The sequence below is a fragment of the Sinohyriopsis cumingii genome, chromosome 2, assembly GCF_028554795.1.
Source record: "Sinohyriopsis cumingii isolate HCF-2022 chromosome 2, ASM2855479v2, whole genome shotgun sequence".
In the NCBI taxonomy this organism is placed as follows: domain Eukaryota; kingdom Metazoa; phylum Mollusca; class Bivalvia; order Unionida; family Unionidae; genus Sinohyriopsis; species Sinohyriopsis cumingii.
This window is the reverse complement of record NC_142962.1, coordinates 5,151,753-5,166,994: the sequence shown is the minus strand read 5'-3', so window position 1 is coordinate 5,166,994 and position 15,242 is coordinate 5,151,753. Positions and strand designations below refer to the sequence as shown.

Here is a 15,242-nt window from a genome sequence, read left to right as displayed (position 1 = left end):
ACATGTCATAAGACATAACCCGACATGGCGGCTCAGTTATTGGCATTCCAGACTTGCCACTGGTACAGTAACCTACTTGTGCTGCTGTGAGCGAAACAAAGTCTGAGGAAAAAAAGGATGTCAAAAAGATATTTCTTCAATATCTAGTAAAATTTATAGTTACATCATTGGAAATAAATCCAGATGTTTACCAATGACTAAGTGGCAGAACCCATTCAATTGCAGACAATGTCAAACAAAGGCTTCAAATTGATTCAGTTTTATTTTGTGAAATCTAGAACAGCAAACATGTCTCATCTTTTAGCATGTCTCTCTCTGTTGGTAGTGATTTCAATTATGAAGTTGTAAAAGGGGGTAACTTATACAATGTACAGAGCTCAATCATGTACTTGTAAGCAAAGATCAGTACTATATATATATATATATATATATATATATATATATATATATATATATATATATATATATATATATATATATATATATGTATGTATAATTGATTTTATTCAGATATTTTCAAAATACAAGTGGAGGATCTAGCCACACCTGCTCTTCCCATGAAACCTGATTCAGGTCGTCGATTACAGACTGAGACAGGACAACTCCAGTCAGAAGAAGGATTTTGTGGTTGTTGAACCATGTTGCCATGACAGCTACACATTCTATGTGAATTAGTTACATGTAATAGGAAACAGTTATAAAGAAACAGTAAAACTCAGCAGAACTGTGCAAACTCAGCAGAATAAATGCAAATGGTTCAGGTAATCATGGTTTATTAATCAGAAAAATACAAGTTTGAGAAGTAGGGCTTAATTGTTTGGATAATTAATTAGTGGTGTAATTGGGGTTTGAATAATTGAGGCTGCACTATTTATCCATATTTTTCTATTATACACATATTTATATGCATTATTTGTACTGTTTTCATCTGTTTTTGTATATAACTAGCACATGAAATGTTTTAGACCCTTGACTTGATTAATAATATTTAATTAATACAGGCCATTTCTTCTGATGAGTTTTTATTGCCCTGCCATATCAATGGCAGATCTTACTCATGTCTATCCATCCTCTTATATCCAACCATGTCCATTTTGTTTCCACTCCTTAAAGTGTTACCCAAACAATAGCATCAACATTTTAAATCAGTTGGACATTTTGAATTTAGTTTTCTCCATTTCTCCAGCATTATTTAGCATATCTATGGTCTCTGTTTGATTTGTAATTTTGGAAATCGAGTTGCCCTCAACAAATTTTGAAGCACTTTATAAACTAAAACAACTGAGGCTTTCTATTAAGAAAATGTTGGGCAGATAACTCTTGGACTATTTTATTGTTGTCTGGCAAAATTGTAAGGAGTGGGCCCTGTTTTACTTAGATTGTGGCCCTTTAATTGCAGTACATTATTTGGGACATCTGTATCATTAAGATATATTTATTGTCTTATAGTTAAAAGCTCTATCCCATCACCAAAATATGTAACTCATGCACAGCTGCAAAACGTCATAGGCTAACATCATAGACTAAGATCTGCCACCACATAATCACTAGCAGATCAGAGTCTAACTGTTTGGCTTTGATTTCAGGTGAAAAGCATACACAGTGATGTACCAACACATTATGTGATAGCAGAACTGGGTCAACGTTTTTTGTGTTAGGCAAACTTTATACATGCCTTATTATGTATGATGTTTGTTGTAACAAGGGCTTTTATTTGTAAGGGTTATTATAGCAAGGAGAGCCTTGTAATCCAGAGGTCAGGTACAGAGCACAGTATTCATGCAGACCAACCTGGGTCAGCTGTCTTTGTGTCTTTGAGAATGGCACTCAGCTACCATTTGCTATGCACAATGTAGCCAATAATGTGTTGAAAGTACCATTAAAAGATAGCCATCATTTTGGCAAGTGACCATACTGTGTGTTCGTATCTTTTAGGCTTAAAATTTGTCATAATTTCCAATAAAAAGATGTCATGTAGCATAATGAAGGCAGAAGCAAGCCTTTTTATTCTGTTCCATGAGTAAATCTTTATAGTTTTTTGTTACATACAAAAGATCGTTTATTTTGTAGGAATATATTTGAAATTCGGCCAAAAGCCAGCTATATAAATGAGAACTACATTCAGTTCTTCATCTGTCTTGAGGTACTTCTCTTTAATATAAATAATTGAATTAGTTTCACATCTAGTGAGTGGAATTTAAGGAAATATTCAAGATTTTAATTGCTATTTGCTATTATGCTGGAATATAAGTAGAAAACATCATACTTATCACATTAACCCTTTACCTCATAGAGCATAGTTGCAAAGTGCAGCGTGCTATATATACAACACCTGTTACCTATTTGACTCCATGTGCATAGGCCTGCCTATTAACTGTTAAGCGGTGTAGTGTATTTTATGTTTAACAGCAATTTTAACCATTTTACATTTTTGGTACACATTTATTATGTGTGGAAAAATTTAAGAGTAGAGTCCGATTGTTATAGCTGTGTAATTATTTTTCACAGAAGAATTTTTTATGTGCTTTAAAATCTTGAGAGAACTTGTTCATCATCAAGTCAGTGAGAGCGCGTGACCAACCGTAGCTGCCATTTCTCATACTTGAAATTTACAAGTTTTTTGTCTGCGTCTACATCACTAAGTCATCTGAATTTGATAATTTATAAAAACTAATTGCTGCCTACATCAGTATCAGAGCCTTTACCTAAGTTATTGAAGCTTTCATAGTTGTGATTCTAATCATGAAAACTTTGTAAGTACTGAATGAAATCCGCGACCTCCATTTTGGAGAGTGGAGATTACGAACCAGTTACTTTAAATAGCAGATATCGACCAGAGCATAAACAGTGACCATGTGATCTGACATAATTGTCGTTCACAGAAATGAATGTAGTATTTGATAGGGGGTTTTCCCCAAAGATGGCGCTATGAAAACTGGCTTAAAATGGGTGATGTTTACAGCAGATGTCAAAAGGCGCTTCCATGCAAATGGAGTAGAGGTGTCCAAAGGCACTTGCATGAGGTAAAGGGTTAACAAAGTTTTGGGTCTAATCATAGATTTATATTTGTTGTCATAGTAAGTCTCAAATAGAGGACAAATCATAGATTTCTGTGGTTTGAATGTAGTGTTTTTCCCTTTACCTAGGTTGCGTTAAGTTGTGGGCTCTTGAACATTGAGCATGAAAATATGATTATAGGATTGTTATCATTCTGTCAGATTGTGGTGGCACTTGTCATGTTGCATACATAATTTAAAATGTACTTGATATAATTTATTAAAAATGGTAACAGGGTTATTTTTTTTCTTCATGGAAATCCTATGCAGTAACATGTTTCCTTGTAGTATGACATGTTTCCTTGTGGTATGACATGTTTCCCAATTGTGCAATATGTTTCTCTAGATTGTTACATGTTACCATATAGTGTGACATGTTTCTCTGGTGTGACATATTTTCCCCATTGTTTTGAATTGCTTGTAACATGTTAAATATCACTTTATTACCTACCTTTTTTTTATCTTTGCATTCTGTTTTGTTGTTTTCCTAATTTGTTGGCATAAATTACTGCAACAGATTAAGATGCTGTTGCTATTAAGACAGGGTTAATTAAAATGTTAATTTTATATTTTATCACATACCCACTTAATCATACATGCTGGATCTAAATCGGTATTTCCATATCAAACAACCAGATTCAAGCTGCTTAGCCACTGCATTTGACATCCACACGTAGATATTTTTAAGACGCAGTGAATAAAACTTTTATAAATCCTCGTTTATTTTGAATTTTATTCATAAAGCTATAAATATTTAGAAAGTGTTAAAAGGAAGGTATGTATTAAATACAAAAACAACAATAATGTTTTGTACTGAGTAAGGGGAAAGAACTCATTTGATACGGCTCGTGAGCATGTTGAGGCCATCAAGTCTTGAAATAACCTTAAGCCATATTAAATGTTCTTTCAGCCAGTTCAGAAAAAAACATGGATTCAGTTTTGCGTATATATTTAACCTGGTGAAAATGGCACTGTTGATAACTGCGTGTGATGTATTTTCATTTTTTATGTACTTTTTTCTAAAGGTTTTCATAGAGACATGAATGTTCTGAAGAATCTCAGTGTTATCTAAAATTTGTTACACACGCATTCGGTCATATTTATTTTTTATAATTTTCTTCAGATTTTGCAGATCTTAAGGCAGACCTGCCATTTATCTCATTTTACTCAGGAGCACCCCAAATTTGTGTTTGAAAATCCAAAATTTCCAATTTTGAAAAACGACAAAAAGCAAAAAAGGGTGATTCATATGGCTGTGAATGACGCATGACAGTGAAGCTGTCAATTCCTTTGTTTTTGTAAATATATGTTTGCAAACACTGATCCTGTTTATTTTTGTCTCCAGATCTGATTTTTTTTCCTTTGGCATCCTGATTTTAATTTCACTCAAGGTGGCAGTTCTGAACTTGTCCTTGTTTTTCACAGATTAAAAGCACAGTGTAAAATTTTGAATTGAAATATAATGAAATACGAGTTCAAAGCTGCAAGCATCATAGATGCAGATTTGCCATAGCACAGTATGCCAGCAAATCTAGGTCGGTCTTGTCTGTTCTTTTATTTCTGCTTTGACCCAGATCTGCTGGCAGTTTATGCAGCAGTAGATCTGGATCTGTGCAGTTTGCAGTTGGACTCACAAGTGATTGGACTTAACTTACAAGCAAATATATTCATTCCTATGCACACATTCATATCTAATTTATTATGGGGATCAAGTAAATATTACTGAAAAATACATGTACATATTTAAAATAACGTTGTTTTTAAAGTTTGAACAGCTGAAACTAAAACACGGCATTGGACAACAATGATACATAATGACCGACTTCACTGAAGTTGATAAATACAAAACATTCACAAACTTTGAATTATCTGCTGTAAAATTAACTTTGCTATCCAAGGTTCTGATATGTTTACCCTATGTACACCTTGGTGGATCTAGCAGATATTTCTGTGCTTCGGATCTGTGAATTTCATTGGATGTGGTGGCAAGCTACTGTATCCAGTCAAATTAAGTTGTTCAGATTATCATGACAAGGGGAGCACTCAGCAATTTTCCACTACCAGTTCTTTTTTGTACAAATATCTTTCACTCCAATGCATCTGTAATGGTTTCTTTCTGATATGTAGTCACACTTTCGATGTTAACGTTACAAAGTATCCTTTTAAAGTCAGATACCTCCTCCATTTTCGGCTGATATACAATCCACCGCTATTAAATGCTCTTGGTTAGTTGGCATTCCATACTAAAGAGGCAACTCCTGAAATCCAGTAGACAAAGCACTAAAATATCTGCCTTATCCACCAAGGTGTAGATAGAGTTAACACATCAGAACCTTGGCTAGCAAAGATGCTGTAAAATATTTCATTTATTTTTTTGTGGTTTTGCAAAATTGACATTTTTGTTGGTACTTTAGTAGATTCAAGAGAGGAAAGGGCTTGAATTGTTGTAAGGTCTTTTAATGTGTGGTTTATGCTGATGTAAAAATTTATGAAAATTGGAACCCCATGAAAAATAGTGAATTCTAACTACTATTTTTTTTATTGTGATTTGAGTATTGATTTTAATCCTAATAAAAAGACTGATTTTTTTTCCAATATTAGAAAGGGAAATTTGTAAATATCATTTAAAATATATTTTCTTCCGACACGTCTTTACTGCCATCAGCAGGTTCGGTATTTTTATAGATCTGTGCTTCTTTATACGTGGTTGTCAGTAGTCCATATCAGAACTCAGTGTTTTCATTTGTACACTATTTTCATGAAATACATTCCACAATTATCGATGCCATTTTCAAGTGATTTTTGTATAATGAATCATTCCAAATTTATGGAACGTGTTTGGTTTTTTTTGTCTTCTCTAAATCTTTATATTAAATCTCTGTCCACAATGGTATTCCAATGTAATTGATGGCATTTGATAATATTTACATGGCAAAAAGATTGATGGATGTTATTAAGGTTTGATATGAATTGTAAATAACATATTTTTGTACAGGAATAGTACAAATGAAATATAGATTTTGGTGCTTATTCTCTTTTAATATATGTCGTATTTTCTCTGCCTTAGAAAGTTGTATTTACTTCCTTTTTATTATATTCAAGGTATACACATAAATACACACACACAAAAGAAAAATACATATTTGCGTGTGTGTGTGTGTGCTGCATGTAACATGGTGTTAGGCATTGGATAACTTAAGTCACTAATTTAATTTTGTCTACACAATAAGTTTGTATGAATTTGTGAGGAATGTTGTGTGAAAAAAAGGGAAAGAGGAATATGCATTTGTGTTTGTAGCATAAGCATAATTTAAGCACAATATAGCTATCATGTATATTGCCCCCCAGTAGGTGTCACTCAGCTATACAGAACTTGCTGTCAGACCTTATATGGCTCTACTGAACTATGGAAACACAACATGGTAACATTTAAATGTCACATATATGACAGGGAGCCATTGTAGCTCTGTTGTTAGAGCACTGGACTTGTAGTCTCTGTGTCATGGGTTTAATATCCAGCCAGGCCAGCCTGAATCAGCTTTCTCAACCCAAACCAGACTGGGTCTGCCATCGCCACCTAAACCAGCTGTCTCAACCCTGGCCAAACTGAGTCAGCTATCTCAGCCCAGGCCAGACTGGGTCTGCCATCTACACCTAGGCCAGCCAGTCAGCAGTCTACACCCAATCCAGACCAAGTCTGCCATATCCATAAAACCAGACTGGGTCTGCCATCTCCACCTAGGCTAGCATGAATCAGCATTCTCCACCCAGACCAGTCTAAGTCTGATGTGTCCACTCTTGTCAGCCTGAGTTGGCTGTCAGAATCCAGGCTAGTTAGAGTTTGCTTTCAAAACCCAGGCTAGCCTGAGTTAGCTGTCTCCACCCACACCAGCCTGAGTCATCTGTCTTCATGTTTTGTTAGGAAAGGTATTTAATTCCCATTTTTATTCAGCATGATATAGCCATATAAATTAATGAAAGTGCCAGTAACAACCAGCCATCATGATAGATCAGCCAGGATGCATTTATCGCTGTTTTTTTTGTGTGCAGTTAATTGGTTTTCATTCTTTTTTTATAGAGTGAATCACTCAAAGGATTGTATTTTTCACAAAAATCATTGCTGCAGGTCGGTAGACTTAACAATCTTAAGACGTGTTGAGATAGACAACAGAAATTTTACTACTGTAATTTTACCAAAAGCAATTTATGTTCATGGCCATTCTGGAGGATAGGTTTAAGCCAATAATCCAGGCATCATGTTGTAATACGTAACAGTTTCATATATTATGGTACTTAGTTTTCCACACTTTTCATTGTCAGATTGTATATTATAAATACTGTGTAATAAATATACACATTACTTACTATTTGCTTTTAAAGTAAGGGGATTTGAAAAATATTTAAGCTAAATTAATGATGTGATTATGATCAACATTTTTTAATAAATTTTAATCTCTAAAGTGCCAGATTAAAAGTTTCTGATGAAATGCAGTTTCTAAAATGGATTTAAAGGATAACAAGTTTTATGAGTTTGAATAAATTCATTCCATGTGATGTGTGTATGGGTGAGCAAGGATCGAGAGATGGAAAGAGGAATTTTTAAAGTGTTATTGGCCAGGACTGTTTTTAAATAATGTCTTATTTTTCGGTATTAGAATTGATATATCTCCAGTTCCAATGTTTTACATGCAGGTTTACTCAGTGTTCCTCATATGGCTTAAAATTATACATAAAACGAGATGCTGTGACCTGCTTGGAACAGATATGTACCTTATTTTTAGGCAATTGTTAATGCCTTATAATTGAATTGTTTGGCATCGATCAGTCTCTTAAACAGTGCAGAATATTCTGTCTGCCAGTAAGCACAGAGGTTGTTTCTATAAAATTGGATTTAGTATTTTTGGAAATTAGTCGTGAATTACTTGGACACATGCAGTAAATATATACTGAAAAATTGATAACAAATGTTGAAGCTACATAGATGTCCCTTATGCAGGACAATTATGTTTACACATGTTAAATGACAATTTTTTATTTTATTTTATGTAAGCGTGTGCAAAATCACTATTCCCTTTATGTGAATTGGGTATTTAGAATGATGTTCAAATCAAAATGACTGAAAAAAAGCAAGAAATGTCCCAAAAATTCCAGAGAAGTAAAAAATATCATTGCTTAGTGAACAATTACAGCTGTAATATGTCCGTACTTTCTTCAGTGTTGGCAGTAAAATAGCAAAAGTACAATAAAAGACTAGCCATTGTGTGTACATGTAATGTGACACCTATCAGCATAGTGGGGGTGCAGTGGAGTGGGTGTGTCAGCATAGTGGGGGTGTCAGCATAGTGGGGGTGCAGTGGAGTGGGGAGACTTCAAAAGTTTCCTTGTCAAGCTAAGTCATTCACAACATGTGATTTTGAAAATCATTTTTTCATCATTCGGGTTGATACCTGGTAAATTACAGTAAACTTCATAGAGTGGTCAGTTTTGCCAGTATTATCGGCAAGGGATGTTAAATGACCACTTTATGTCACACTGTTCTTGCATTACCTCCTGATACAAATGGAATGTGCTTGTGTCATATGGTATGTTTATACACATCAACAGAGAAATTAGATTAGTAAAGAGAAGTAATTATTTGAATTAAAGAGAAATGGAGTCTTTTTATTTCATTATGAAGCAGATTATGTGGCACTTTCCAAAGTACCAAGTAAAAATAAGTACAGTAATAAATAGTAACTGAAGTTGCATGCTTCTGATATCTGTCAAACTTAAAGTTAAAATATATATTTAAAAATTGAACCTTTCTTTTTAAAAGAAGGTACTTGTGTACTTTTACAACAGATATAATTATTATTGAACAACAATGATAAAATGACTGATTATCACCTTGATGTTGTTAGTGAAGGCCACCTTTATGATGGGCTGCTGTAACAATGTAAGATCATGTTAAAATGGAATCATTTTGTTTCTTAAAAGATATGTAAATGTTTAGTTTTTCGTACACATGACGGACATATCCACTAGGCATCTTTTTAACTGCTTGTTCAACCAAAATGCAGTCCAGATAAGTTGGATAAAAACTAAAACCTTGTATGATTGGATTGATAGAGTCCAGATACTTTTAGATAAATATTAACACCTTTTTTTTTATTTGATTGATATAATCCAGATACAGTTAGGTACACATTAACACCTGTTTCTTTGAATGGATTGATAGAATCCAGATACAATTAGGTAAAAATTAACACATGTTTGTATGACTGGATTGATGGGTATTCGATTGGAATTTCTGTTATGCATTAGTAATGGTTACCATGCATGTTCAAAAGGTCAGTATTAATCAATTTGAAGTTCTGTCAAATTGTACATGAATTCCAGCCTGTTGTTTGTACTCTTTTTAACAGCATGTAGATTTAAATCTTTTCAATATTTTTAGTTTGGACATTTTTATGTAGAACTCATTTTGGAAAAAGATTTGAATATTATACTTTTTTTTCTTCTTTACTGTTTTATGATGATGATCGTGATATAATGGATATTTACTTTTTTTCTTCAAAGTAACAATTAAGTTTGTTTGAAATTTGGTTTGAAATTTGAATTCTTTTAAAATCCTTTTCAATTTTTACACAGAAAATTACATTTTGCTGTCAGTTATTAATGGTACAGGTGATGTTGGCTTATACAGCAATGCAGTATATGCATTTTCATTTTTTGCCATTAATAATGCAAATATAACATTCAGTTTGTGCCATTGCTCATTTTAATGCCATCATTGGTGCCATTTGCTTTGCTTCAAGTGCAGCAGTGAATTATTATATGTATTAATTTGTTTGAAAATTATGCATTAATAATCATTACTTGAAAACTTAGAGGCCTAATTTGCATAAGAACTTAATTAATTTACAAGTATTTAATTGGAAAAAATACTTATGATTTATGCCATAACCTCAGGAACACATCTATAGCATAGATCAAGCATAAACTGTATTTGTGAATTGTTAATCACCTTAACTTCATCTATTCACAATAATGATTTTTTTTATATTACTTTAAACTCGGTGAGTGTTGGTCAGTTAATATTTGTTCTGCCTTTGGTAAATTTAGTACAGTTCACATTTTAGCTTGCATCTATGAAGCAGTGGAGAGCCATCCTACTAGCATCAGCACCACTCTTACATCATATACATGTATACAGGCTCACTGCATTCATTCATTCATTCTGCAAAGGTCCTAGGCAACAGTTTGGAACAGATTTCATGGCATCCACCTCCTTGGGAATGGTAGAAGTGGGCAAACTATTTATAAATTATTTGTATATTTGTTTGCATGACCATACAGGTCTTTTGTACCCTGTGCTTATTGTGTTGTACATGCAGTGATGACGCTTGGTGAGTAGGTACATCTTGATGAATACTATACCCTCGTCACCAAAGTAGGTCTCTGTGTTTTCATTCTTTAATGACTTGGGTTAAATCTAGTTTTAGGTTAATTTATCAAGCACTGTTCATGTTAAAATCATTCTAGATGATTTATATACAACTTTATTAGCACTGCATCCTTACAACAAAGTAATGGGTTCACAGTAACCTAAATTTTACATAATACCGGCCTAGATTACATTTTTGCGTTTAACTCGTGACCCCATTGGTTTTTTGTCTGTATATCCTATCATTCTTAGAATCGTGAAACCTAATTGTGGGATGGACCTTGATTAGTAGTGCTACACCTAATTGCAACACTAGATCACTATGACCCATATTTTAAATTTCACTAACATTTGGTTAAATATTGTGTTTATTAGGGCACTGTTCATGCTAGGATCATGATCTTACTAAAACAAGATGACGGTATGCATCATATGTGAAGCTGTGGCTATAGTTCTCAATTTAGGTGACCGATATATTAACTACATAGTAGTGGTCACACAGGTTGACACTCCATGATTATTTGAAACCTATGACTGACACTAAATAAAATAAGATTTCCTGTGGTGACAATGACAATAGCTCTAAAGCAGATTTTATGAACAGTGATTTAAAGAAAATTACCATCATGTCAAAGCATGATTACTAAGATAAGGTAGACATTTTTTATTTATTTTATGCCCTGTCAAGAGCCAACATTTTTTTAGGATTTCATCAACCTGAATTTATTTTGCCTGCTAAGTAGTCTTTACAGTAGCAGCTGGACACTACTGTAAGCTTCATAGAGGTGGGTTATGTAACTGGTGACTACATTCAGTTTTTGGTGTGTAATTTTATCCATTTTGGCATGTAATGTTACTTTTTTGGGGCATGTAATGTTACCTGTTCTGTATGTAATTTTGATTGCTTTTAATAGTGAACCTATTTTTTGATCAGGTTTTGAGTCCAGAGATTTTGTTACTTCTGAAAGACCAAACTGATATTTTAATATTGAAGTCAGTTTTGTTTTTGCCATGAAACGAGTCTTATCGTTTTAAACAAGACCTTGTGGTAAGCTGAAATTTAATCTTGATGCAAACCCAGGATAAGCTGAAATTTACTCTTGATGCAAACCCAGGATAAGCTGAAATTTACTCTTGATGCAAACCCATGATAAGCTGAAATTTACTCTTGATGCAAACCATGATAAGCTGAAATTTACTCTTGATGCAAACCCATGATAAGCTGAAATTTACTCTTGATGCAAACCCAGGATAAGCAAATGCTGTCAGTAGCTGAAACGTTTGTAGGAATACTGTCAGTTACAGTAATGAATCATCATTAAATCTTAATGAGTCTTTAATTTCAGCATTCACAGTTTTAGTTAATTACTTATGGGCAAAATCTACCTCATTAAAAGTGACATGTTTGTATGCTACAATATCAATATGCTACGTGAAACAGATGACATTAAGTTCAGTTGTTTTATTTTAATTCCTGCTAACAATGATATACATTACAGGGGTCTCAAACTCAAACACCCCTGAGGGCTACATGAGGGCATTTTTTCTGGCCCAAGGGCCTCACAACTTTTGTTCTCTCTCCTGTCACCATTTTGCAGGCCATAGGGTACAGCTTGGTGGGTCATGGGTCGCGTGCTTGAGAACCCTAAATTAGAGCATATCTTCTCTGAAGTAAAATCCCAAAGTTCCTTTGTTCACTCATGGTGCTAATGGAATGGTGGCTAGTAACATCAATCCCCAATTATAAATTTCATAATTTTATATAGTTAATCCAGGTAGACATATGCATTTTTATCATACATATGTCATTAAAAATTTGTAGTAAAGTTTAGTTTTCTTTTTAAATTCAGTAAAATAGTATGCTCACTAAAGAAATCGTCTTGCTTGCAGTATTAGAAAAACCAAAACAACACAAGTACTGCATAAACTATTCAAATTGGAGAAATACTTTAAAATCTTGCCATCTTAGCAGTCCATTCTAAATTTTGAAGTAAGTATCCACATCACTTTTAAAAACTAACTACACGAGTCAAATGTCCATAATTCAGCTGATTTGGAAACTCTCCAGTGATAACAATACATTGAGGGTACTGGTTAGACTTTGGCACCGGTACATGGCTCTGATTTTCTAATATTAGAAATTTAAGCATTTCTAATATTAGAAATCTGCTTTCTAATATTAGAAAATAGGCTTAGTTATTTTTACGTCAGATAATCATTTTCTAACTTCAGAAGTGAATTTTCTAATATTAAAAAACATTTTATACAAATAGGAAGTGCTTGTGATTTTCTAATATTAAAAATCAATGTTAGAAAACCAGTTTCTAATATTTACAAAATGTATTTTTCTAATATAATACAAGTACTTTCTAGCATTAGAAGATATCAAATTATGTCATTACCATAAGTTGAGGCATATCATACACCAGTAATTAAAAACTGAAAATCACATGGAAACTGTTCCGATTTATCCAGGATTGTTTAAATAGAATGGCTTTTTATAAGACAATTCATGGCACATATATCAAATTTGCATTAGTTGATAATGAAATTTTTAGGTATACTGTTACTATTATTACTTTTTTCGCAAGTATTTTAAGTACCTTCATTAAAGATGCATTGATGTACAGTTTTGTAGCAAAAAATATTTAAAGTGGTTTAATGACGAGGAATTCACTTTTCCTGGTGATGAATCAGGAATGATTAGTTTGCAGAATATCTAAATAAGAATTTAAAAACAATTTGTTTCTTAATGGCTAGTAGGACTATGGCTGAAAATTGGACAGCATTTTCAAGTTTTTCTAAAATGTGCATTGATACTTTTGACCATTGTTTAAATTGCTTGTCACTTTAAAAGCTTGTAGAATTTTTGGCATTGATATGATTAAAAGATCTGACACAGCAATTTATCTTTGTTTAACATCATTCTTAATCCCCAGAGTTTGTATATGCTAATCGCAGATTCTTTGGTTCTGATGCAGTGTCAATGGGGACCAGGCATTTAATTTTCTGAAAGCTCTCTAGAATAAAAGAACTAATTTTATCCATCTTATTAGTTGCATGCCTACCATCCCACCCCTCAGATAAACTGCTCAGACCCTAATGGCATGGTCATGTCTATCCATCCATCCAGTTGTCTGTACATCTGTTAAGAATTTGGTTTCCTTGTAACAACCTGAACTTTGTTTTACACACCTTCGTGAAACTTTGCAGGCTTGTGGCCATACTGATAAGAAAAAGGATCCGATTGATTTTGAAGTCAGAAGGAGAAAGATCAAGGACACTCTTATCAAAGATTTGTGATGTCTGTGCAATAGCACAAATTCATATTGATATACCTTCACCAAATGTTGCAGATGTACCACTTTACAAAAGATAAAGACACTTTTTGATTTGGGCGATCAAAGGTCAGGGTCATTACGATCAGCTGTAGCAAACTGGTTTGCAGGCAATTAAATTGAATTCTGCTTCACATGCCTTCTCAAAACTTTGTACATGGGTGTCCCTATAATATAGAAAGAAGCCTTTATTTGGGGGTTGAGATGTCAAGGTAAAATATGATTAGAGACATTAAAATGGTTTGTGACACCAAAACTCCTGTTCTACTATATATATATACATTCACCAAAACATTTATGTTGGCCAGGATGATACCAGGTATTTTTCTTAAAAGGTCAAATATCAAGGTCACTGAGATCTGACAAAGGGGTATACATTTTTTGCTGTGGTAACTTTAGTTTTGTTAAATGTATCTACAACACATATCACTGATATGTTAACCTTAACGAGAAAGAAAACCAATGGTTTCAGGATTTAAAGTTCAAGGTCATATTCATCTTGACATTTAACAAGATGGGTAGCATGTACTATTTACAGTATTATAATTTGTTTCATCAGCAAATAGAGAGGCAAAGATATTACTTTTTAGCTTTGATGTTGGCAGTGGAAGCATCATAACTGTTTAGATTTTGTGAGACTGACATTTGTAAAATCATATCGAGACCGAGTCTGCTAAACTCTTGTTAGCACTGAAGGTTGTAATGATTGTGTTGTGTATGATAATTTTTACTACTCTGTGAGGTAAAACATTCATATTTTAAGTCTGTCCTATCAGGCACTCTTTCCATCCATTTCAGTTATAATCAGTGTTGTGGCCATACTAATCCATCAAAATAAGACTCCACAGTTTTCAACATGTATACATTTTCATACTTGTCAGAGATTATTTGAACTGGATTTTGGAGATTTTTTAAAATGTAGCTATAACAGTTTTTCAGTCATATTGCTATGATGTCTGCAAAGCAGCAGATTGTAGTGTTGTTTAACACTAGAGCATCACGCCACAGATTTGTAGCATTATGTCCTACCCAGTCACATTATCCTGACACCAGGCCAAACAACTAATACACATCATTACTAAAACCAGTAAAATTTTTAAATGACTTCTTAAAAATAAACAACCTGCTGAGTGCCAAGCAAGGCAGCTGCAAGTACCATTTTTATATGACTCAGCCAGATGACTTTATAGATGAGAAAGTACATCCTCAATTGGAGTCAAGGTTGAAAACTGTTCAGTGACATCTTATCGTGTTTTTTTAATTAAGAAGTCATTTAAAGATTTTACTGGTTTTAATTACGATGACCATATTTTATTCTATTGAACTGAAAGCCTTCTATTCAGTGATGCATTCTGCAAAAGTTGATAAAGTTCTGTTCAGTGGTTTTTAAACATTGAGGTTTAAAGATTTTTCTATTTTTAG

General features: G+C 33.4%; 1 protein-coding gene across 3 annotated transcripts in view; it reads left to right on the top strand.

Annotated features, from left to right (window-relative positions):
* Positions 1-13,387, top strand: part of LOC149804269 (ras-related protein Rab-11B-like) — a 58,397-nt gene extending 45,010 nt beyond the window's left edge. For all 3 annotated transcript variants that reach the window (XM_089938232.1, XM_089938224.1, XM_089938239.1), the window contains exon 7: positions 511-13,387. In XM_089938232.1, coding sequence (XP_089794358.1) covers positions 511-635 — 125 coding nt within the window. In that variant the 3' untranslated portion in view covers positions 636-13,387. The remainder of the gene's footprint in view (positions 1-510) is intronic.
* The last annotated feature ends 1,855 nt before the right edge of the window (positions 13,388-15,242 follow it).